Here is a 26,128-nt window from a genome sequence, read left to right as displayed (position 1 = left end):
GTCGATCCATTATATGTTTCCGTTTTTTCTCTCCTCTCTTCTCCAATATATCTCCAATATATTTAACATAAAACAATTTGGCTGGATAACATGCTCCTTTTCAATTGGAGTAAAAAAAAAAAAAAAAACCATTATCATGCAATTTCCTGACGTCTCTCTCTCTGGATAAAGGCTTTTGCTATCACCTCGTTTCAATGTCATTATGGCTACATATTAATATAAGAAAATATTAGGTTTACTAACAAATTTTACAAAAAAAAAAAAAAAAAAAATTACAAACTGATATGCTACAATATGATTGGATTTCTCAAAATTTGAAATTATTTCGTTTCTAATCATGTTATGTAACATTAGTTTATAAAAGATTTTTTGTAAAATTTGTTTGTAAACCTAGCATTCTTCATTAATATATGCAGATTAGTCCAGTGGCACATGAGCACGGAGGATATATAGTTATATATGTATTAGAAATAATTATTCGTGGGGAAATATTATCTTCCTTTCTTTTATACCTTTCTAATTTGGCTTAATAGGACCAGCCTTAACCATTTCCGAAAAGTAGAAATCACATATATAATTGCAAGTTTGCAACCACAGAATAAAATTCAGACCAAGACCACTATTACAATCAGAGTTGTAATCTTAAGGTCAGTCTTTAGCTTATTAAACACTTGCTAGAAAACGATTTACAAAAACTAAAACGAAAAAAATAAAAAAATAAAAAATAAATCCCAGCACTTTTGTTGCAACACATATATATCTTTTGAAGAGGCGCCTAGCTAGCAAGCTAGGCACACAGCAAGTATTGATGTTAAGGTTGATGCCAAGAATGTTGCTTTAATGGCAGTGCAAAGACACACAGCAGCTTCGACAAGCCCTTGGAGCAGTGAGCAGCATGGGCATCTCTGGAGGGGTCCCTACGACTGTGCCAACCGCTCCATTTAGCAACTTCGCACAAACCCCCAGCTTTAAGGCATCTCTCTGGCAACTCTGCTTGGCAGGAATTGGAATCAGCTTGGGCTTGGGACAAGTGCAGAACCACTTAAAGCATCTCTAGCAGCTTAGCTAAAAGACTAATATTAGTTATATTTAGTTATTATTATTTTTTTTTTAGCTCCAACAGAGTAGCTTGCCATTAACTAGAATAGCTACATTGCTACCGTGAATAGCAATTTAGAGCTATTCACTATAGCACATTAGATGAATAAAATATTGTTTATTTTTCTTTTGTTTATTGTTTCTTTATTTCACTCTTTTCACCCAACATCTTTTATTTCTTCTGAGCACCTCTTCACATCTACTACGTCTCTCTCAAACACAAAATTTCTTCACACAAAATTTATCTCTATCGCTCACAAAATTTATTCACACAGTTGGGTGAAAAAATTGAATGCAGAAAAAAATTATTTCATGGAAACACAGATGGAAACAAATCAATTGTAGTTGGATGAAAAAATTTAATGCAAAATAAATTTATTGCATGGAAAAACACGAATAAAAACAAATCAATTGCAGTTGGATGAAAAGAATTATTTATATTATTAATTTTAAGAATTAGTACCTGTATGTGAGATGAATGTTCCCCATATGTGTTTATTTTTGTTTTTATGAATGATTTCTATATATGTGTTTGTTTCACCCTTTAATTAAGTGTTGGGAATAATATAATAAAAAAATAATGAGAAATAAAATTTTTAAAGTAAATAATTATACTTTTTCACTAGGTAAAATACCTAATACTGCTGAAGATGCTCAAAAGAGGGAAAATAAGAGAAGGTTGATTGCTATGAATAGAGAAGCTGACTATAAGTGCTAATAATGGTGCAGAGAATAGCATGCAGCTTGGTATTTATAGAGAGTGTAATATAGAAGGTCTGGTTTTGCATGAGATGGTTTAGCCATAGGGGTGTCAACTCGGTCCGGTTTTTCGGTTTTTGGCAAAAACCGGAAACCGGAACCGGAACCGGGACCCCAGTTCCCGGTTCTCGATTTTGAGAAACCGGAACCGGAACCGGGACCCCGGTTAACCGGGGTCCCGGATACTGGCCGATTCCGGTTTTACCAGGTCCAATAACCGATTTTTTAAAAAAATTGGTTTTTGGGCTTATTTTAGGTATTGAGCCTAAAATAAACCCCTTTTTTTCATTTTTTTTTTTTCATAAGTTAGCCCATTTTTTAAAAAATCTATTAATCTCTTTGTCTAAATTAAAAGGGCTTGTTGTGATTGTTCCAAATAATTAAAAAATAAACCTAAAAAAGTCTAAAAATCCTAAAAAAAAATCAATTTTTTTGCCTATTTGAGCCTTAGAAATAAAAATGTAATTTTTTAAAATACCCTAAACCTAAACCTAAGTGTAAAAATATATATATATATATATATATATATATATATATATATATATATATATATAATGAAAACTCGGTTCCGGTATTCCCGGTAAAAATCGGGTACCAAAAACCGGTACTGGAACCAGAATACCCGGTTTTTGGATTTTTCAAACCGGAACCCCGGTTTTCGGTTCCGGTTCTCGTTTCTCGGTAATTTTTGACACCCCTATTTAGCCAGCTAATTAAGTCTAGAGAAAAGATAGAGAGTTGGCATGTGAAGCAACGTTGGCCTAGAATTTAGCTGGCAAAAGCAAGAGATTCTACGACACAATAGGATGTTATATTTTATATATTTGAATTCGGTACTTTTGATTCTTTAGGTCACCAAATTGACTAATTGTTAGGCACCCCGTGAACATCATCCATCTTGCATAATGATATGTGATTCCATTTCTTAAGGAAAGAGAAATAATGATTAGAATCGGCCTCGGGAGTTGTTTGGTCATCCAATGGTGGAGCTAGGGATTTGAGAGCATCACCAATGAGCTCTCTATTATGTGTTTTTGGCCAAAATTTAGAGAAGACTCTAAAAAGCTCTCATTTATCAAGCTCTCCATTCTTTCTCCAATTTAGTTTTTGTTAGAATCTCTCTCTATATTTGATGCTATTTTTTCTTTAGTCATTCATTATTTTATTCCTTTTATTGTTTTCTCTCTCCATATGTGAACTTGGAAGTCATTTTTTTTTTCTCTTTAGTGGTTAGTTTCAACCAAGGGAAAATTACAGTTTATCCCCCCAAAGTTGACAGCATTTGTAGTGAAAAGAAAAAAAAAAAAAAAAAAAAAGAAGTGACCCATGAGCACCACATGGACTTCAAAGAGCATTTGTAGTTTTATTTATTTATTCTTGTTAATTGGGTTTCATTTAGATTAGTTTAGAATTTTTCCTTGAGGACAAGGAAATTGTTAGGGGAAGGAAATGATATGATCATAACTATTTGATATTGTTTGGTGTTGTGTTAGAGTCCAATAAGGAGCATATCTACGTAGGTTTTATAGTCCAATAAATAGTTAGATTCCTTCCTTATTAGAGACGTCGAATTAGGCCTATTATGTAATCAATAGTATATTGTTTCTCTATTTAAAGGGGAATTATCAATAATAAAGTATGAGTTGATATTGTTTTGAAATACAGTTTACTGTGTTTTTGAGGTCAAGGCTCCCTCGAAATAGTCATTGGAGATCACAGCTCTCTTGAAGTAACCGATTTATCATTTCTTATGTTTTCTTATTAGTTGGTTCGCACCATTAAATTTTGTTTTTGGATCTAAATCAATTTTTCATCATGGTCTTCCAAGAAGCAATCTCTGAAGTTGAGTATCATGCCTTAGCTTCTCTTGGGGCTGGAGTTCTATGGCTACTCCACATTCTACATAACCTCCCTTACTTGTGTGTTACAACACATATATGGCAACTAATCCTGTCTTCTACAGCCACACCAAATATATAGATTGCTAAACTACCACTTGTCCTAAAAGCTTAAGCGGATAAGAAGAAGTAAATTTAATCACTTAATCATTAATTTAACACTTCCTCTCACGTGTGGACTCAAACTCCTTTTTAATAGATGAGGCCCAACACGTATAATATTTAATTTAAGGGTTAAATACTAAATATCCCCTGAGTTTCGTTTCTTTATTTTTTTTTCCCCCCTAGGGTTTGATTTTTATCACAGGAGGTTCATGTGGTTTTGATAATAGACCATATTAGTCCTTCTGTCAATTGACCGTTAGTTGACTTAATGGAAGTTCACGTAGACCAATCAAATATTGACACGTGATACCTACTTAATTTTTTTTAAAATTAAAAAAAAAAAAAAATAAAAGAGGAAAAAAAATAGGGGGTGGCTTTGGGGGTGGCCGAAACCACCCCCAGTACTGGCCAAAACCACCCCCAATGGTGCCGAAACCACCCCCAACCACCATTGGGGGTGGTTTTGGCCAACCCCTAAGCTCCATGGGGGTGGCCGAGCCACCCCCAGTACCCACTGGGGGTGGCTTGACCACCCCCATTCGGCTAGATGGCGGTGGCCCCCAATTTTTTTTCCTTTTTTTTTTTTTAAATAAAAAATTTTAATTAGGTGTCATGTGTCAACATTTAATTGGTCCACATGAACTCCCGTTAAGTCAACTAACGGTCAACTAACGAAATGACTAATATGGTCTATTATCAAAACCACAGAGACCTTCTTTGATAAAAATCAAACCCTAGAGAAAAAATAAAAATAAAGAAACGAAATTATAGGGAGGTATTTTGTATTTAACCCTAGCCTTAATTTAGATGAGGGCGAATTGACGGAGTCAAGTTCAATCTCAGGACTTCTGACTCTGATACCATGTTAAATTACCACTTATTCCAAAAGTTTAAGCTTTTAAAATAATTGGTGATTTAACATAGATATCACTATTCATTTCATAAGTGAGAAGATTGCCTCCAAGCGATGCTCAGTTGGGTAATTGTCGCACCAAGACCCTTTTCCACCCTCAATTATTGTCAAGCTGTGTGTGGAACCAACATGTACGTGCTTCCTTCTCCGTATCAAATTCTATTGAAATTCTACGGAATGGTTCACCCTATCGATCCAGCCAATTTCCTTCTCTGTAGTAAACTTCCATAAAAGATTAATTCCTTCACGCCAGGAAACCTCCCATAAATAGTGGATAATAATTTCCACAACAAATTGATTGCTTTGATTGTTATCAACATGTTCGCAGCACTGATGCTTAATTGGCTGATTGTTAGACCAAGAACCTTTCCAACCCATGATTCTTGTCTTCACATATCAATCTGTGTGAAACCAACCTCCACTTTGGGCTTGTAGGGATGTGTTAGACGAAAATGAAGATGACCCCACCAAATTCAAAATCTATGGAATATTGGTTCACCTCATCCAACCAGTTTCATTCTCTGAATCTCTGCAACAAACTTCCCAAAATTGTTCATCATACTTTCCACAACGGATTGATTGCTTCCATAATAAGTTGATTGTTATCCCTTTATTGTTAAGGCAAGCCATTAATTCTTAAATGTTGTAGCTCATAAATGACTTGAATTCTGTAAATGGTTTTTGGATTAAATATATTTAATCCTTCTAAATTATCAACCATTTTCAAAAAAGCCTCACAAACTGAAAGGTATGACATTTAGATACATCGACTACCATTTTGTTGCAATTAAGCCACTTTTTTGTCATTCTTCTAAAAATACCCATATTTTCTTTAAGAAAAGTAAATGAATTTATAAATAAATAAATACTAAAATACATAGGGTAAGGTTCAATTAGCATTGAAAGAATTTGCATGAAATTTTGATTTTTTATTTTAGTTTTTTTTTTTTAATTAAAATTTTATTCTTATTATTATCATTATTGGAAGAAAATAGGAGTATTTTTGAAAGAATAATAGAAAAGTGACTTAGAGCATGGTTGGAATTGCATTTTATAAATATAGCTTTTAAGTCAAAAAGTGTTTTTTTTTTTGACAAAAGCTTCATTTTTAAGTTTTTGCCAAAAATGCGTTTTGACAATTTTTTAAAGTAGAAAGGTCAAAGAAGTACTAATTGAATTTTTGACCAAATATGACAGCTTTTGTTTGACACAACTTATAAGGTATTAAAAATACTTTTAAAGCTCTTTAACACAATCTCAAACAGGTTCTTAATTATAACAAAATGGTAATTAAATGTATCCAAGTATCACACATGTTAGTTCGTAAAACTACTTTGAAAATGACTAATAATTCACGTGACTTTTAAGTATATTTAACTGATAATATTTGTACCTTATATAATACACATGCATCATACTCCCACCAAAGGTAGGGAGAATAATACAAAGCTCACAATTTTTAAATTGAAAAATAAAAAATAGTACAAAGTATAATATTAAACTAAAATTAAAACATTTTTCATTTTTCCTCTTACCTCAACATATAAAATTGTACAAGTTTTTGAACATGCCTTTGAACAACAGCGGGCTACGCGCGTTTTCCAAGGCACAGAAAGTTGAAACCGAGGGTCCCTAGATTTACAAAAACCATGGAGGGGAGGCAACCCAACCTTCCAACCGGCCCACAGATTGATACAATGATGTCTACAACTTCTCGATCGTGAAGAGACGTACAAATTTATCATCAATCAACTTTAGGGTTCTTACTGCAATTTTCCCGGGAACCTGCAACATTGTATTATATTCTTGGCCGTAGAGGCGTAGAGCAGAATTAAAAAGGGCTCCACTACATGGTGTGAACAGAAGAAAAAAATAACTTAGATAATCCAGACATGGTTTGACAGGGATTTTCGGACAGATGCAGAAGTTCATGTAAAGCTCCAGTGGAGCCCATCACTGTTGTAGGCTGCCCGTGATACTTCCTTTCTGCAGCAAATTTGCGCCTGAAACTGACAAGATTAGACTATTAGAAACAGCAGCTAGCTATAAGAAGAAACTTTACTTTAATTTGTTAATTATTTGATACTTAACAACAAAGAAATGACTATCATCTTTGTAATTGTAGTGTGAAATCAAGTAAATATATCTCCCACTCCTACACTCTTAAATTTATATTTCTTGAAACTAAATCTTAAACCCTAGAACTAATAGTAATTTTCAGTGTCACGTAAAAGAGTGTACAACACTTGAGAGTATAAAAATTGGAGTATGTGTATCATTTTTCATATATACGTGTTCAACCAATTATCTTTTTTTCTTAAAAAAAGAAAAAGAAAACATCATTAATCGAGTGTACGTCTTTCACCATAGTATATCGTTTGGTCTTCGCTCAGGATTTCTCATGTTAGAATATTTCACTCGAGGTGGTTACATATACTGGGCTAAAGATCGAACCTGAAGTGGCGGAAATCGAAGGGATGACAATATTAGGTTGATATCGAAACATTATTTGTTTGATTGGTTAATTCTTATCGTACTTATATTTACTCACTACCCTATAAATAAGAATATTTATATTGTAAACAATCAAATTAATAAGAACACAATATATAGTAGCTCTAAGGGTCGTTCAAAATGATAGACGTAAGTGTTTAATACCGAATCACCCTTAAATTTCTTACGTTCTTTTCTTTTTCTTGCTTCCATTATAATTCTCATATTTTATATCCTTACAAACTTCAGCATCTCAATTATAGTCCCAATTAGGAACTGAGCTTTTGTATGGGATATGATGGTATAATAAATTTTCTCGAGCCTTAACTAAATTTATTGGGCTAAAATTTATATATATATATTAAAAAAAAAAATTCTTTTCAAACAGGTAAAGGTAAAAAAAGAAGAAAAAGAATACAAAGGTGGGTCCTTCCCACCTATAGTTATTCGTTATATACAGTAAAGATTGACAACTAAATTGAAATAGAAAAGAAGAGAGAGAGATCTTTTAAAAAGTCTGTGAAGTGACATCCATGAAGAAATGGACACTGATTTACCCCAATCCGTGGCAGATGGTAAGATTTAGCCTGATTTGAAAGGAACCGTTGGAAGAAAATGGCTTTCTCCCCCCAAGGGAGTGAAAAATTATCTAGCGTCTCTTGTGACTAATACCATAAGTTTTTTTTTTTTTTAATTATTATTATTATTATAATCATGAATCCTTCATCAAGCTGATATGCAAATATGATGATGGCTCATGTGGACAAATTTTACAAGTTACCAAAACATGTGATTACATTGGACTCACCTTAATTTCTCTTGTATGATCTAATGGAGTTGGTCAGGTTATGGCTCAATTAGTCTCGATTGAAAAACTACAGTTGTTGCCGTCTATATATGCTCTTCATGAGCAATTTTCAGCTAACAGGTACTACTATTGTCACGCTCAGATAGAGCAATTATAGTTGGTCATTTATTCCTATCCCTTTTAATTAAAACAAAAAATAAAAACAAAAAAACAAAACAAAACAAAACAAAACAAATTTCTTTTGCCTAAGTAGTTCAAATTTAGTTATCATGATTATGTGGATGAACTAAATGATCAGACGGATCAAACAAGTTCAAACTTGGTAAACTTGGTAGATAGATCCATAGGTATTGATGCTAGGGCAAGGCTGCAGGAACATGTCAACTTGTTAATTAAGCCCCACCTCACAAGCATCCAAATGTTTGCCAAAATTTGATTGCTTTGCCAGCTAAAATACCAAGACGACACATGGGAGTGTGGGTTTATTTTTTGATATTCTAATTATTTCTGATCACACCAAACTAAAGACCTCACCCTCCTTGAACCCTATAAAAACCCCCTTCACTCAAATCCTCTATATATCCTTACAAATACTTCATTAAGTTTCTATTGTTCTCAAAACTATAGTACTAGTTTACTAGGGTTTGGGAGATGGCTTCCAAAAGTTCTGCCTCACTTGCTCTCTTCTTCTCTCTCAATCTTCTCTTCTTTTCACTTGTCACTGCATGCGGCAATCGCAGATGCCCAAATCCAAATCCAAATCCAAATCCCAACCCGAACCCAAATCCCAACCCGAACCCGAACAACCCGAACCCAAACAACCCGAGCCCCTCGGGAGGGAGATGCCCTAGGGATGCCCTCAAACTAGGTGTATGTGCGAATGTACTCAGCGGTTTGCTCAACCTTACCGTTGGAACCCCTCCGGTGACTCCTTGCTGCAGCCTCCTCCAAGGGCTTGTGGACCTCGAGGCTGCTGTCTGCCTTTGCACTGTCATCAGAGCTAATATTTTGGGCATCAACCTTAACATCCCTCTTTCCCTCAGCTTGCTTCTCAATGTTTGTTCAAGGAACGTGCCATCTGGGTTCCAGTGTCCTTAATTTGAAGTACAAAGTTGGTTTACTTTCCTACCATATATATATATAATATATATGGCTTTCGATCGATTGCTTGTTTCGCAATTTTAATTTACTATTGTAAGTGTGTGGTGTAAGTGGGAATTGCTCCTTTCCCTTGTTATAGTGATTTTCAGATTTGAAGGATGATTTAAAAATAAGTTTCCTTATCAGGTTCGATTATATATGTACTTTTTATTGGAAATGGAAAATCAATTTCTTTTTCTTTCGTCTTTTTTTTTTTGTTCTTTTTAATTGAAATATATTTTCATTCCTCATCCTTTGAAGTTAAACCTTGTTAAGAAATGTTACGGCTGAAAATAATCAAAGAAATTCCAATCTCCTCTCCTTACCAAGAAAAACCATGTCTCTAAGCCAAAAGCATAAAGAGAAATGTTTGGTTTACATATTTTGCTAATTTCTTGACCATCTCTGTATAAGAGATGAACAAATTCATCATTGAATATGTGAGATTCAATGTGGATCCTATCGATTCAACAGTGAATTTACAAAAAAGATGAACAAGAAAATGATGTGGTCTCCAAGATAATCAATTTAATTCATTTCCTTTTGTAATCAATATTCTGAATTGTGTGTATGTATGTGTGTCATATCTTTCATACGTTGAATAGCATGGTATTTTCCAACATATAATACCATTTTGTTCTATCAAACCGTGAGAGTAATACATGCACTGATATTGATTGCCAGCTTATTCTTTGTTGAGAAATACAATGGGTACCGAACTGATGTGGAGGTCATTTATTAGTACTCATAACATTTTTCTTAATTAATTGTTTTGATCATTTCTAATGAATGATGTTTAGATCAGTTTGATACCCATTTAGCTCGTGGTAAAAAATTTGCATGGTACGCATAGCATTTCTCTTCTCATTTCTATGATTTTGTAGAGAATTCCCGAATGCTCATTATTGCATTTTAACTAGGGCATGCAGGACAGCAAAATAAGTTAACTTAAATAGATTAACAACACATTCATAACATAATCAAGCCTATCAACAATCTAATTCATGATCTAATTATCACATTTGATTTTGATGTAGATCGTTACATGACCTTGTATGAGTTACATGCATGATGTGGAAATTAATACTATAGATGCACTCCAGATCTTTATTTTCTTTTAAGCTTTTTGGATGAATCAATCCAGATCATTCTAATGGATGACACTAATCCATGAGCATATGGCCCAGAAAGTGGATGGTAGGATCATCAAAACACGCCAAAGGTTGTTCTAAGATGTCGTTTATTTTTTGGAGTACTATAGAATTAAAGAGATACATGGTCCACCATGTATTGGTCATGATGAAACTTTAATAAAGTTTATGGCAATTGGCAACCACCGGAACTGTTCTCCCCGTGACTCAAAATTTGGTGAGGAAAATGCAACCCTTTCACATTAAAAATAAAAAAATAAAAAATAAAAAGGAGAGAAAAAAATATATATATATATATTTCATTTCACTTCACGTACGTGTGGCAAAGAAGGATTCCATGCCCCATTATTTTATCTTTGACAAACACAATATTCTCAAATACAAAGTCTTGCATGTGATTTGGAGGAAAGCAATGACACATATCTGAAAGGCTGGTGTGTGGGGAAGCCACCAAGAGAGATGTTGGCAATGCTGGCTCACCAATTTGTGTAGGATCTTAATTAGCACCACGTTTAACATCAAAGGTCTTCCAATCCTCAAAATTATCAGAGTAGAAATGGGTGCAAAAGAAAATTTACTATGTCATGCATTGATCAGCTTGATTGATTCACCATGATTTATGATATTCTTTTTGGGCAAGTGAGTAATTATATTTTAGAAAATTTGATTGCTTGCATATATAGGAGCATTCCTCCAACAATATACAAAGCACAAATAAAAAAACTATTAAGATGGCAGAGAGATTAGAAGAACCTTTAAGCTAACCTGGAAACAAAAACCTAAGGGATCGAGACTGCTCTGACTCAATGACACCATCTGATCTTAGGACTTCTAGCATCTCTAACTGCAGATGCTACAAAACCTTCATATTAGCTAAATTTAGCTAATATGATGTGTTTTTCATCTCCAATAGATAAAACATTTTTTGTTATAATGATTCTCAACCTGTAGAGAATTACTTGTTAAAGTAATGATTAAGTAATTAAATTTACTTCTTCCTATAAGCTTAAGCTTTTTGGATAACTAGTAATTAATTTAACATTACTATAGCAAAATGTTTCAACTTTTTAGTCTTTTCTCCTTTGCTCATCTTTTTCTATCTTTGTTTTCTCAATCAAACTTGGAAAACACCTCTCAGTCACATTATTCATTTGCTGTCATCAACAACCGCAAGGTCATCACCTAGTTGGGTAATTCACTGTTGGCTCCAATTTCTCTCCTCCCTCACCTCCTCCGCTAGATTCTCAACCGTATCAACAGCGTCGCTTTTTCCTCTCTCTCTCTCACCTTTTCTCTTAATGTTTTAACATTTAGTAAGTATATCACCTCCACTGCTAGATTCTCAACTGAGTCTTCGTTCGTTTTTTCTTGCAAAAATGGTGTGTGTTAGAGCATTCTTACCAACTTCACCAAATTTTACTCACCAAAAGTACAATTTTCTCTATTTTAACCACCCACTTTTTAAAAGCATCCTCAACAACGTCAATATTTTAACTATCAATTTTCACTATTCCATTTAAATATTCTTTTTCATATACTTCTTTATTTGTTTTTTAACTTTTTCAATGAATAGGGAATGAAAGAGAAAATTTATATTATTTCTTATTCATTTTGTGAGTTAATAGTATTCACTATCTTTAGTGAGTATTATTCACTCACCATTTATTTTGGATTAAAATTGTGAGACTGAAAATTGAGGACTTTACCCACTTTCACCAAACTGTCTCACCAAAATAACCAAAAAATAGTTTTAGTAAGGCTGCGAAGAATGCTCTTATAGATCTTGTTGATTTAAGGTGTTGTTTCTTATTGAAATAGTTTGTAACCGTGTTTGAGCAATGGTGGTCGAACAGTGGTTCTCTTAGAATTTGCATTGAAAAAGTTGTAGGTAAAATAGAAAATGATGCTTTTAGAAGCCTTTGTATATATATATATGTACTATTTATTTTCTTCTTTTTTAATTGAACGTATCATATACAGATCACAATTCACAACCCCTTGGATGTGGCAAAAGTCAGGATCTACAAATTAACCTCCGTTTCTAATTTCAGATTTCTAGTTTCCGCAAATATTATTGATTTCTAGATGAGTTAGATGGTCCCCAACAACTTAGCTAGCTACCCCTACTTTGCCCTCCCGTGAACCCCCACCTTTGTCAACAAGCTCATATTATGAAAAATACAACATGATACATAAATATCACGACTTTTTAAGGCACTATGCATGCCAGCAACATTAAGTCGGTAATCATAATCCAGGGAATAATGACAACTTCACAAGCTACTCATGTTTTCTCATAAACAGCATATATATATATGAATTTATGAGATTGATGATGTTTGATCTTTCCTTGACTCTTCATGTGATCATGTGGGATAATCCCATATTTGATGTATATGTTAGGAAACAATATAGACTTGATTAGTTTGAAAGAAGATCGAGACGAGGCAAATCATCTTCTTAGCAGAAAGTGAAGTGAAGTCTTCTATTGTTCTTTTTTTGAGGGAGTAAAAATGAATAAATAAGAGTAGTTATAATGTGAAACAGTGAAAGTTACATTCTTCTACAAATGAGCCGATAGTTCAGTCAATGAGGTGTACCTATTTATATTCCCTTAGACCCATGGACCTATTTTCTGGCCCGGCCAAACCCACGATAGATCCAAGGTCCAAGTCCACAGCAGGTTAAATAACTCTTTCCAAAACCAAAAACAAATTAATCAAAGATTTGAAGAAAAAAAAAAAAAGAAAAGAGATTTAAAATCACTCATAGAGTGTTTCTTATTAAAAACTAATGAAAATTAAAGGAAAATGGCTAGCTAAGCAGTATCTAATGAGTTTAAATAGAAAAAGAAGTCCAAATTAACCTCGTGCAATTGTTTTTGAAGACAAAACAATTGTTAACTATGTAGATTAAAAACTATGTCAATCTACGTATAATTCTGATCCGAATATTGCCACATACCAATAGAAGTGATGCACCATAAGAGAATTGGCAATTGTAAGTTGTTGCAGTACTGGTGTACGTGGGGTGACTTCATTGAAAACAATGGAAGCAAGCCAACAATGTTGTAGGTGCATTACAATTAATGAGGGTTTGGGTGACAATGGCTACATACGCAATTTTGGTAGTCGTGATCGATTGTAAAGAGGCATTTAATTTGAATATCCCATGGAGTGGAGGCCCAACCAACAGCCATCCACCAAGGCAAGTAAAACCATAGAGTGAAGCACAAGCAAAAACTGTAAAAGGTCACTCAAGCTTATCCCGTCTATCCAGGGAAGTAATCACAATATACAACCTTGATATAGGAAGGAGCCTCAATCGTGAGAAGAAACCTCGAAAGGAAAGAACCCATCTAAGGCAGGAAGTGCCGGGAAAATCTTCCCACCAATCGTGGCAAAAGACCAGGCCCGCAATTATCACCCATGAAACCCTATATGAAGAGGAGGACAACAATAAAAATCGGGCACCAAGCACAGCTTGAGGTAACTAATCTTTATCTCACTTTCTCTATTGTCTACCTTACCTTTCTCACTTATCATTCTAAGCGAGGAGGTGGAGTCGCCGTTATCTTCCCTCTCGTGGGGTGCCCCACCGCTGATCACTTGCTTGTTTTGTAGAGCTCTAGGTTGCGAGCCGCCATGCTGACAACTACATTAACATCCCACGTTCTATTTCCAACATATTCTTTATGTTATTTCTAATTTAACTAGGCTATAACAAAGAAAACAACATCTTTTTGAGGTTATACTCGAGGTATTAATGCACTTGTTAAATTTGGTTCCTTTCTAATTTTTGTTCCAAAGACACCTATAACCTATTGAATTGTGGTTGGAGCGAAAGCCGAGTATGAGATACCTCCACATTTGGGTGTTCCAGCACATGTGCTAAAGGGAAGTCTAATAAGTTGGAACCAAAGATATAAGTATATTTATTTCTTGGATATTCGAAGAGAACTAGGGATAGATTATTCTAAAGTCCTGAGAACAAGAAAATGATTGTTAGCACAAACACTAAGTTCTTAAAGGATATATAAATTATACGAACAATTTCGAGTCAAAGAATAAGGTGGTTCTTGAATAAATGTCAAATAGTAAAATGGGAAAATTTTTAGAGATGTCTAGAGATGAAGGGGTTATATCATATACTCCAAATGTTACTATTGATGGGATACATAGTATGATATCATATACACCAATTGTTACTATTGATGGGATACTAGTATCATCATACCGTGTTGTAATGGGAGGATTATCAGGGCACCTTAAAGATTCATGTTCTTGACAGAAGCTTGTGAAGCTATCCCAAAAGAACTTGAATTGGATCGATCCCATGACTTACAAGGAAGCGATTAATGATGTGGATGCAGACCGCTAGGTGAAAGTTATGAAACCATAGTTAAAATCGATGTATTTGAACAATTTCTGGGAAATTGGAGAGGTGTCTAACGTACGGTATTAAATCCATGCATAGAGTACAAATAGGTCTACATGAGAAAGAGAGGAGTAGACGAGAAAATTCAAAGACTTTAAGGTAAGGCTGATTGCAAAAGGTTTTACTTGAATAATATTTCAATCCAAATTAAACCGACTTATAGTAAATTATAAACTTCCTGCCTAGCACTAAATTAATTCAGATATAGCTAACATTCTTTTTCTCACAATAATGAGGTGTAAGGTGAGGGATTTTAGATTAACTTATAAAGAAAGCTTAGAACACATCCATTTAATCATTTTTGTAGTCATATAATCTTTGTATAAACAAACTATGATGAAAGTGGGATAGAGTAAACGGTCTTGAAAGTTAATTAGTAACAAAAAATGAACTTATTGTTATAGCATATGATATGAATAGAAATTATTACCATAAATAAGGATTAGATTACCCTAAATTTAATGATTTAGTGACGATGATGAGATTGAATTACCTTAAATGAAGAAATTTGATTAGAATTAGATTGGATTTGAATAAAATCAAATTACTAGTAAGCTTTATAAGTAGAACCTCTTTACACAATCATATTAAGCATACCCTAATAGTAAATGTAGGTATCTAACACCAAACCACTAGCAAAATTTATGTCTCTAATTTCTCTTTATTCCATTTTACATTTAATTTTCAATTGCACTATGATTTCCTCCACTTATACATATATCCCCTCAATGCATGCCACCAGCTCGAATTTAAACTCTTTTTAAGAATAAGATTTTATTAAAATCGAAATGGGGCCAAAAACACATGCATAAAGTACACAAAGAAGCTACGCCCAAAACAAAAAATAACATAGTGAGAATGGAGACTGATAATCCAGATTGACCATTTTTGAGACTTGGAATGCACTGCAGTAACATTAGACGCAACAGGATCATCTTCTTCCAAGCAGCACCATCTATACCTTTACTTTCTACCTCACCTCAAAACCATAATACTTCAATTATTGAATGAGACATTCAAAACCGGACACACAAAAGTGCCAAGCTCTAAATCAAGGCACATTCTACTCAGAAACATTCTTAGAAAACAAACAACATTAGTTATCCTCATTTTACAGCACCAATTTGAAACTGAAATATGCTAAAATTAGAGAGAAGGACACACGAAACCAGGAGGAGGAGTAATCCCACAAGTTATTAGCACTTGAAGAGCCAGAGGAATGAAGATGTTGAGGTTGAGAAGCTTAAGCCTTATAGTAGTGCAAAGGCAAACAGCCGCCTCAAGCTCTAGCAGACCTTTAAGAACCGGACAGCAAACATTCTCAACCGGGTTGCCTAATCCAACATGCACCAAACCTCCAAGCACATCTACACAAAGCCCTAGCTTAAGTGCATTGATGGGACAAGTTGGTTCGGTGGAAGGGGGAGGATTGAGACCAGGAACAGTACCACCTCCACCTCCACCTCCACCTCCACCGCCACCGCCACCGCCACCTCCACCGCCGCCTCCACCACCACCACCTCCACCGCCGCCGCCGCCATAAGGCGGTGGATTTGTCACCGGAGGGGGGGTAACTTTTGGGGGTCCTCCTCCATAATGGGGTGGGTGTTTAGGATGGCTTGGACGGTGGGAAGGTGGGTGTGGCTGTGTGCATGAACCACAAGCATGTATTGGGGGCAACACGTTCAACATGAAAACCATGAAGATGAACAACATGGCTGCAACCTTTGGATCCATGGCTTTGAGAAAATAGTCACGGGTTTCACTTTAACCACCCCCATCACAAAACTTACCAGGATTATATAGCTGAATTATATGAGCAACCCGTGACTATTTTCTCTGACAAGGAAGTAAAAATGAGGTGAATATTCCAAAAGTCCAATCAGTGAACTTAAATTGGAAATTTTGGAACTTTGTTTGGGTGGTTTGCGAAATTCAATGCCAAATCCGTGAATGTGTTCGATTTCGGTGCCGATTCAGATTCACAGATTTCCATGGCTCCCATGCCACTGTATGTTTTCCACGGTAATGAGGTGTCCTTGAGAATGAGTTTTGCATGGATGGTAGTGAGGTTACAGCAAGGCATGAGGTAAGTATGTCAGTTGGCGTGGCAGAGAAAAGTTGAAGTCTATCTGAAGCTAAGCAAGCAGATAAAGCATGTATTGGGTTTGTGGTACAGACGTGCATTATTTTTGACAGCGTACGTGAGCACGTGAACTTCCTGTCTTCTTTTTGTTCCTCATTTCTTCTTTTCTTTTCTTTTTTATTTAAATAATTAGACGTCTAGAATTAGGATGATTTATTTCCAAAGGTTAAGTTAATAGTAAATAATATATTTAATTATTTAATTAAGAATTTAACCATTTTTATGTGCAAACTCAAATTCACATGTAATAAGTGAGGCACATTGAAATATTTGACTGAAAATGAGCGTAATTTGTCGGATTAGATATTGAACTCATAAGATTTGCTCCAATATTATTGCCACATTAAAAGCTTAAACTCATAAGAAAAAAAGTAAATTTAATCATTTAATTTTTTTTTTGGCGTAGACTTAAATTTCTATTCAACAAGTGAAGCCCATCACAATATTATATATTTTATTAAAAATTGTTGGTAAATTGTGCCGTCCAGATTTTGAAATGACTAGTGATTTAATAAGTGTTGTTATTAGGCTCTGTTTATTTCGACGTAAAATGGTTTCCAAAAAATGATTTTCGCATTTTACGATTTTTACTTCGACGTAAAATAGTGGTCAACGAAAATATTTTTCTTTTGACCAAAAATTCTTCTTTAATTTTTGGAAAATGGTTTACGGTTTTGAAAACCGTAAACCATTTTCCGACTGTGAGCATCTCATTCTTAAATTGATAGACCTTGCCAAGACCCGCCCAGAATCTCACCGGAACTTGCCTGGGACTTGACCGGGACTCGCCCAAGACCCGCTCAGGACCGCGCCAAGACCTATCCGAGACCTGACCGAACTTGAACCGGACCCACCCGGACTTGCCCAAGACCCGATCGGGACCTACCCGGGACTTGACCGGGACCTGTCCAGGACTTGACTAGGACTTGACAGAGACTTGACCGGGACCCGCTCGGGACTTGACCGACACCTGCCCGAGATCTGCCTAAGACCCGCCCGAGACTTGCTCAGGACCCAGCCGGGACTTGCCCGGGACTTCACCAGGACCCGCCCGGAACATGCCTGAGACCTGCCCAGGATCTGACTAGGACTTAACCGGGACCCACCTAGGACTTGCCCAGGACTTGACTGCACCTGCCCAGGGCCCACAAGGGACTTGACCGAGACCCGCCTGGGACTTGCCCGGGACCCTGCCATGACCCGCCTAAGACTTGACCGAGACATGCTCGGGACCCGCCTAGGACCTACTCGGGTAGGTCCCGGCGGGGTCTCAGGCAAGTCTCAGGCGAGTCCTGGCGGCGTTCCGGGCAAGTCCTGAGCGGGTTTGGGTGAGGTTCCGGTCAAGTCCTAGGCGAGTCCCGGTCAAGTCCTAGGCAAGGTCCCGGGTAGGTCTCGGCGAGGTCCCGGGCAAGTTTCAGGAGGGTCGCGGTCAAGTCCCATGCAAGTCCCGGACAAGTCCTGGTTAAGTGCCGGCTGGGTCCTGAACAAGTCTCGGCTTGGTCCTTATTGGAAAAATATATATATGAAAAAATATTAAAAAAAATTATTTTCCGTGCGCGCGGTAAACGCCATAAATATTTTCGAAAGAAAACATTTTCAGGGAAAATGGCTTCCCTGAAAATATTGCTAGAGATACTACAAAATTTATAACATAGTATTCTTTACAAACTAGTGTAACACTTATACTGTTTTTGACACGTCTGCAAATTAACAATTAAAATGTTTAGATTATTGATGTGGCAATGTCATGTAAGATGTTATATCACTTTGTAGAAGAATTATACTGCAAGAGTTTTTTTTTTTTTTTTTTTTGAGTAAGAGGTTATATATATATATATATATAAGAAAGAAAGAAAAATGTACACAACCATGAGGAAATTTCCCGTATACAGATACAAAATCAAAGTTGAAGTGGACACTACTACATGAGTCCTATTACCATCTATGGAATCAAAAAGATCTAGATAGAATTAATTGGCCTAGAGATCTCATTTTGGCCAATTACTAAGAGTTCTCTTTTCTGTTGCTTGTAAATAAAACTCATGAAATTAAAGCCTTCCAAATCCTCCTAAAAAATATTATAAATTTCACGACCACATAGGATTTATTAAGGAGAAATGCTACAAATTAAATACATTTTTATTTCACAATTATCCGACAATACGTACTGATAAGGTAATTTTAACCAACCCTTAGATTTTATTTTATTTTTTTAACAATGACTAGTCTAATGGTTAGTTAAAAGAGTTGAGATTTTCGGCTGCCTCATAAGCGTCAGACATGACCTTTTCTTTCTCTTCTTTTTTTTTTTTTTTTTTTTTTAATTGAATAAGAGAGATATTAAAGGAAAATTCAAATTTGAGGTATTAGCACTAAATTTAGGATGATAAAATCCCTTTTAAGTGATACCGTCCCTAAAGGGTTAACCTTCCACCCATAGGTTTTAGTTTTAAATCAAAAAATAAATTTTGAGGTATTAGAAATTAAATATTAACTTATAAAAATTTAACAACAAAAACAAAACAAAAACAAAATCTAGCAAGACTAGGAAGAGAGATTTTTTTACATTTTTTTTTTTTTTTTTTTTAATAAAGCCACATCAGACTTTGGCATTGTGAGATAGTTGAAAATACCACATCGGCATTGTGAGATAGTTGTGGAATTAAAACATAGTTTCTAACATTTCAACTTTAACAAAATCTCTAAAACTAACCCATGGGTCAACATCTAGTTATTCCAAACAATAGGTTAATCATGCAAGAACAACAAGGAATAACATGCTTAATAGTCTAATTAACAACAATTATAATGAGTTTAAGGCAATGGGTTACCTCTCATTGAAGATAAGGGTTCAAGAAATCACCTTCTCTCCCTAAAACTCACTCTTTGTCTCTTGGGGAAACTTCACTTACCCCCTCTATACTTTCGCGCTTTTTGCAGACACCCCCCCATTGTTCAAAACCTCTCACTTTGGTGTATCAAACTTTCGTTTCCTTTCAAATACCCTCCTACCGTTAGCTTTTGACCTTTCTACCCCTAAATTTTTTTTAAAAAAAATTATTTTTTAATAAAAAATAAGGGCACGATTGTAATTTTCCACCCTTTCCGTTAGGATTTTCTGTTAAATCCTAACGGAAAGGGCAAAGTGAAAAGAAACGAAAGTTGGATACATTAAAGTGAAAGGTTTTGAACAATGGAGGGGTGTCTGCAAAAAGCGCGAAAGTATAGAGGGGGTAAGTAAAGTTCCCCCTTGTCTCTTACTATATGGTTTTTCTGAGGCAATGGATGACAAAATGGGCAATAATGGACCTGAGGATGCTTAAATAGGCTCCTCATGCACGTTCAAAAATGGCTGATGTGTCAAAATGTAGATGCTTATAATAGACCGTCATCAAACGTTCATTCTCGTTGGGTCAATCATTCAGTTTTAAGTTAGGGTCGAATATTAATAGTTGGATTAATTGATTGATGACAACTGTCTGTCGATCGTTCATGCGTGAAACTCATTTTTAATATTTATTACTATTTATTAGTTTTAATACGAAAATACTGTTGAACACACTTTATGTTGCTTTGGTTTGTACCTTTAAAATTGAGGACTTAAAATCATTGTAAAATATTGAAGGCTCTCAGGGTTTGTAAACTTTTATATATATATATATATATATATATATATATATATATATATATATATATATATAATTGCCATATGTTTAAGCGGGTTGTTACACAAATTGATTGGCAAGAGCTGTAATTTGGGCACCAACTTGTTTGCCAAATCGCTCATCAAAGTGCTCTTCCATGCACTGCAAAAGAACCGCCAGCTTGCTTCTTCGCACTCTTGCACGTACAACGGCAAGACTTGCATATATTTTTCCTCAATTCCGTCCTCTTCGCGCCATGGCAAGAAAGTTGTTGGGCGCGGATACCAACTGATGCAGCAGCGTAGTGGGTTTGCAACAAAAAAAATAAACACAACAATCACAACTTTTCTCAAAATCAAGAGTCAATCAAGGAATTTGAGGTAAAGATGATTGAAAATCACTCCTCAATTGTTTCTTATAAATCTCTAATCAAAATACATCATAAACTAAAGTTCTAGACGGCCATATATAACATAAAAAAAAGTCAGTTTACAAAAAATTTTCGCAGCCAATTCAAACTGACCTAACCATTTGCTATTTTAAACTGTAAGAATTTCAGCTCGTTCCAAGTTCAATTTGAGCTGAGACTCAAGACGCGCGCTATTGCAACTCCTTGAATCACCTTGTTCCAAGTTCAACTTGAATTAAAACTTGGAACGTGCCTTTTTGTCCAGCTCTATAGACTCCTTTTTATAGTTCGTTTTGACCCAATAAACATTGGAATTGAGAAAACTTCATGAAACATGGGTTTGTAAGCCTTAAAATCAAATTTCCAATACCACCAAGCTTGCTTCCAAGTACAGTCAGAATCATGAGATATTATCTTCTTCTATTTTAACTGGTCTGATGAAAAATTGCCCGGACATAGCATATTTATAGTCTAAGCATCGAACCGAGTTTGAAGAAAATCTGGTTGGAAGGTGAGCCATATATATATGTAATGGATGGCCAGATATAATGAATGAGAAGGTGAGCCAGAATCGATCTGGTTGGAATTAAGCAGCTCGTCATGAAATTACATACAAAAGAGAGAAAAATACAATTGCTATTATGTTTCATCTCGATGAGAATGAACATATGCACAAACTGATATTTCTTTTTACTTGTCTTTCTTTTGTCTTTGTTGGCTTTCTTTTTACTTGTCTGACATGCGAGTAGTGACGCTCCCTCAGTAACCATCAATCAAATCTAGCTTTCCAAGGTATCAAATCTTAGAGCAGATGTAATCTCCACACCCATAAGTACAAATGATTGAAAAAGCATAAAATACTAATTTTTATTTAGAAGTAATCATAAGTTATGCTAAGAGCAATTAGGTAACATAATTAATGAACACAAATTATTCTTCAAAAGAAAACATGATGAACACAAATTCACTTCTTTCTGAAACAATCTCAGTTTATTTTTACAGCTTAAGATCCCTATACTGACAAGAACTGAAGAAGGTGATAAACATAACACCAAAGAATTATTGATAAACGTTTATAGAATTCGCCAACAAACAAGCCAAAGTCTGAGCACACCATGAAAGGCAAGGGAAAACGAAATAGGAAATTTATGCGCACTGAAAGGTGGAGGGGAGCTTCTTTCCGCAGTAGTTGAGGAGCAAGCTCAATGAAACGGGGACGTTTAGGTTGGTGCCCAAGACATTAGCTTTAATGGCGGTGCAAAGGCAAACAGCAGCCTCGAGATCCACAAGGCCTTGAATGAGGCTGCAGCAAGGTGTCTTTGGAGGGGTTCCAACAACGAGGTGCACCAAGTCATTCAACAAGTTGGCGCACACACCCAACTTAAGGGTGTCGTTGGGGCAAGTTGGCGGCGGCCGGTGATGGTGTTTGTGACCCTTTGGGGGTGGTGGGCAAGGGACATAAGTAGAGCTAACAATAGCAAAGAAGAAGAGGTTGAGGGAGAGGAGGAGAAGAGCCTTGGAAGCCATGATCTCTCACAAGACACCAAATTAATTCTTTGATGGGTTGTGAATGTGAGTGGTGGTGGAAATGGTGAAGGGAGACTAGGGTTTTATAGGGGAAGAAGTTGGTTTTTGTGGAAAATTACAATGACACCCATGTGAGCACACTGGAATGTTATACCAGGGACGAGCACAACCTGGCATTGCAACATGAAGGGGCCTTTGGAACATGGAGTTTTCTGCATTTGTTGGTTGTCAGTTTTCTCCCTATTAATAGTATTATTATAAGATAAAGTTTGTTCTATTGATCTATGGCATTTTATATACTTTCTACTCTTCTAGTGAATATGAGAGACTATAACTGAAAAAAAAAATTAAAAAATTTAAAAAAAAAAAAAAAAAAAAAAAAAAAAAGGGGTTAAATTAGGTTTTTTACATATGATTCAATAGTGCCCTTGTTTTGGGAAACAAAAACCCTAGAGAATGTTAGGGATGTCCAAATCACCAGGCACGTATGCCCCTGCTGCTACCATTGCAACTTAGTCGTCATTGAATTGGATTGTGAGATCGATCGATGAGTATATATGTAGAAAATGGGAATATTGTAGGAATACATGCAGCACTACTGTGTGAATCACATGTCATAGTTTAGATCTCAACCTCAATTGCTAATTAAGATTGATTGCAAACTTACAGCTCTTACTGCCCTATTATGCTACAAATGACCTGCTGATGGTACGTGACTAGAAAAGATATGGAGAAAAAAACTAAAAAAAAAAAAAAGAGGGAGAGAGAACAGAAAAGGAGGAAGAGGTATAACACTTGGATTTAACTTTCAAGTTGTGCCAGGTTGGAGCCAAATTACACTTGGATTAATTTACAGCATCCCAGTTATTGGTGTAATGCTAGCCTACGTACTTTTCTTTTCCAATAATTATGGTACGAATCTTTGTGACAAAGCATATAACAATTCTTCAGTTTTCTGTCTTTATTTTTAGATTAAACAGAAAACCCATGTGAGAACATGCATGATAGGTTGAAATTGGGAGGGGCCGGCTACTATAACAAACAAGAGGGAAAAAAAAATAATAAATAAATAAACGAGATCGAGCAAAAACGGTTCTCACTTCTTTTCGATCGTAATTAACTAATGCACCTGTAACGTTTCTTATAACATCCACAGTGATATATCTAAATTTGTATTTAAAATAGTTAACTAAAATCTACATTTTCTATACTTTAACCAATTCTCAAAACCTCCATCCAACAGCTCATCTAAATTTCTTCTTTATTTTATTAAAATAATTAATCTTTTTTAATTTCTCTTCCTATCACTTCCAACCCTTCCTCATTCCATTTCCCTTCCTTCTTGTTTGGAGATAAATCAGTTATGGAATGTTTTACTAAGAATATATATATATATATATATATATATATATATATGAACACAATTATAGCCCAAAAGCCTAAGTTAATAGGCTTGAGTTCACTTAGGGTATATTAACTACTTTTTTTCTATATATTTTTTCAATGTGAGACTCAACACTCACAAGTACATTCACAACACTTCTATCTTGTAAAGCTTTCCTTATCCAACAAATTAGGAATCTCCATCTCAAGATAGAACCCCTATCACAGAGAAATCACAAGAATAGAACCTGTTGATATATATAGTGATTGTACGTCAAGCACTAGGAGAAGTCTGTCCCTCACGTCCATTTACAGGAGGCTCCACTAATTAGCCCAATCACAAAAAGAATATCAAACAAGAACCATTTTAATTTCTAGTCTAAAACTGGAATTAGAAGAACCCAAATATACACTAAAATGTATTTCTTTTTAAGGAAGATGAACATTGTCGCTCACCTATATTCGCAAGGCTGCACTAATTAACTCAAGGACAAAACACCAAACATAAAGATATAAAATCATGTTCAAAGCAATTTTTCCATTTTTTGTAATATTATTATTACTTTATTATATATACTTAAGATATTTTAGTAATTTTGGTATAATTCCAATGAAAGTAAATGTATTGTCACCAAACTAAAGAATATGATTAGCTATTACAGTCAACCTTCTCTCATTCCCAGTAATAGATATTCATTTTTCTAATGAAATAGTTATCTTGCGTACCAAACGAGACGTAAGTGATTAAATTTACCTACTACTATAAGTTTATACTTTTGAGATAATTGGTAATTTAATATTGTCAATTTCATACTTGAAAGTAAAAAAGAAAAAAAAAAAAAAAAAAGTCTTCAATTCGTCAAATCATTAAGTAGGTAAGATAATGGATATTGATCCATTGTGAGCCTATCATGGGATTTCTAGTCTAATAGCAAATTGAGATCAAAGTTAATCGATAACACAAGATCACAAGTTGATAGTTACTCCAAAATTTGTTCTACAAATGATGTATCACAATCCCATAAGATGAAGGGTACACCTCGCTGGCTACCTATAGCATTCCCGGGATTCTACCGATCTAGGAATCTAAGACAAAGGAGTGTGATCCATGATTCTACCGATCTAGGAATCTAAGACAAAGGAGTGTGATCTCAAGAAGTACTGGTGTAGCACCCCAGATTTTTAAAGTCTTATTTTAGAGATATTAAATTTATGCTATGATTATATTAATATTCATATTAGGCAATGATATTAATTCTTGGGAAATTTATGAGAGTGGTAATTAGAGAATGGTAATTGGTGAAATAATAGGATAGTAAATGGTAGGTATAAGGATGGTAGAATAAGAAGGTAGAATAGTATAGGTAGAATAGTATAGGGTTGGTAGAATAGTATAGGGTTGGTGAAATAGTATAGGGTTGGTAAAATAGTATAGGGTTGGTGAAATAGTAAAATGAGGGTATAATTGTAAATTGAAGGTAGAATAGTATAGGGTTGGTGAAATAGTATAGGGTTGGTGAAATAGTATAGGGTTGGTGAAATAGTAAAATGAGGGTATAATTGTAAATTGAAGGTAGAATAGTATTTGATTTTCTCCTATAAATAGAGCTCTTCTCCTTCACAATTTTCACCACTCATCTCCTCTCCCATCTCTTGCATATATTCTTCCTTCTTCCGCTTTTTATTCGGTCTTTCTTCTTTCTAAGAGTGTTTACTCATAACAGAGAGAGAAAGGGCGAGACCAAGCGCTACAAGAAAGAAAGAACACAAGAGAAACCGAGTGTGAGATGGGAAATTTAAGACAGAGAGCTGAAGAGGAAGAAAGAGAGTTTAGGCGAGAGAGAGAGAGAGAGAGAGAGAGAGAGAGAAAGTCAGTGAAGGGATTGTTATGGGTATGGACCAACTGCAGCAGAACGGGTTTCAAGTAATTACCTTTGATGATCCATTCATGTAATCCACTGTAAGTATTCTTACTTACTGAGTATGATATTGATATCCAATAATACGGATTTTTGTGGTTTTATAACTTGTCTAGCATTTTGCTATATATGATTCAACAATGATTTATATTGTCGGAAATCAATTGACTCACTACTTCACAGTTTTTTGTAGTGCTTGCAGGAATGGAAAATCAAGGTAATTATGCAGTTGTGATTAGAGATTCATATTGAGATGTACAGAGATTCCAAGTTGGTTAAGTTTTGTCTAGAGTTTAGA

At 35.1% G+C, this 26,128-nt stretch overlaps 2 protein-coding genes and 1 pseudogene across 2 annotated transcripts; 1 reads left to right on the top strand and 2 right to left on the bottom strand.

Annotated features, from left to right (window-relative positions):
- The first annotated feature begins 8,639 nt into the window (after positions 1-8,639).
- LOC148587066 (pEARLI1-like lipid transfer protein 1) lies at positions 8,640-9,416 on the top strand. The gene has a single exon (XM_088514218.1). The coding sequence runs from the start codon at positions 8,726-8,728 to the stop codon at positions 9,170-9,172; it is 447 nt and encodes a 148-aa protein (XP_088370344.1). The 5' UTR covers positions 8,640-8,725; the 3' UTR covers positions 9,173-9,416.
- A 6,132-nt stretch (positions 9,417-15,548) lies between these two features.
- LOC132175595 (Bifunctional inhibitor/lipid-transfer protein/seed storage 2S albumin superfamily protein) lies at positions 15,549-16,726 on the bottom strand. Its single transcript, XM_059587576.2, has one exon. The coding sequence runs from the start codon at positions 16,537-16,539 to the stop codon at positions 15,949-15,951; it is 591 nt and encodes a 196-aa protein (XP_059443559.2). The 5' UTR covers positions 16,540-16,726; the 3' UTR covers positions 15,549-15,948.
- A 5,194-nt stretch (positions 16,727-21,920) lies between these two features.
- LOC132175807 (14 kDa proline-rich protein DC2.15 pseudogene) lies at positions 21,921-22,638 on the bottom strand (annotated as a pseudogene).
- Positions 22,639-26,128: the final 3,490 nt, after the last annotated feature.

The sequence above is a fragment of the Corylus avellana genome, chromosome 3, assembly GCF_965113065.1.
Source record: "Corylus avellana chromosome 3, dhCorAvel1.hap1.2, whole genome shotgun sequence".
NCBI classification, from domain to species: domain Eukaryota; kingdom Viridiplantae; phylum Streptophyta; class Magnoliopsida; order Fagales; family Betulaceae; genus Corylus; species Corylus avellana.
This window is presented reverse-complemented; position numbering and strand designations above follow the sequence as displayed.

What these genes read in the sequence shown, in the direction of transcription:
- LOC148587066 (XM_088514218.1), top strand. Translation starts at nt 8,726, where the DNA reads ATGGCTTCCAAAAGTTCTGCCTCACTTGCTCTCTTCTTCTCTCTCAAT.
- LOC132175595 (XM_059587576.2), bottom strand. Translation starts at nt 16,539, where the DNA reads ATGGATCCAAAGGTTGCAGCCATGTTGTTCATCTTCATGGTTTTCATG.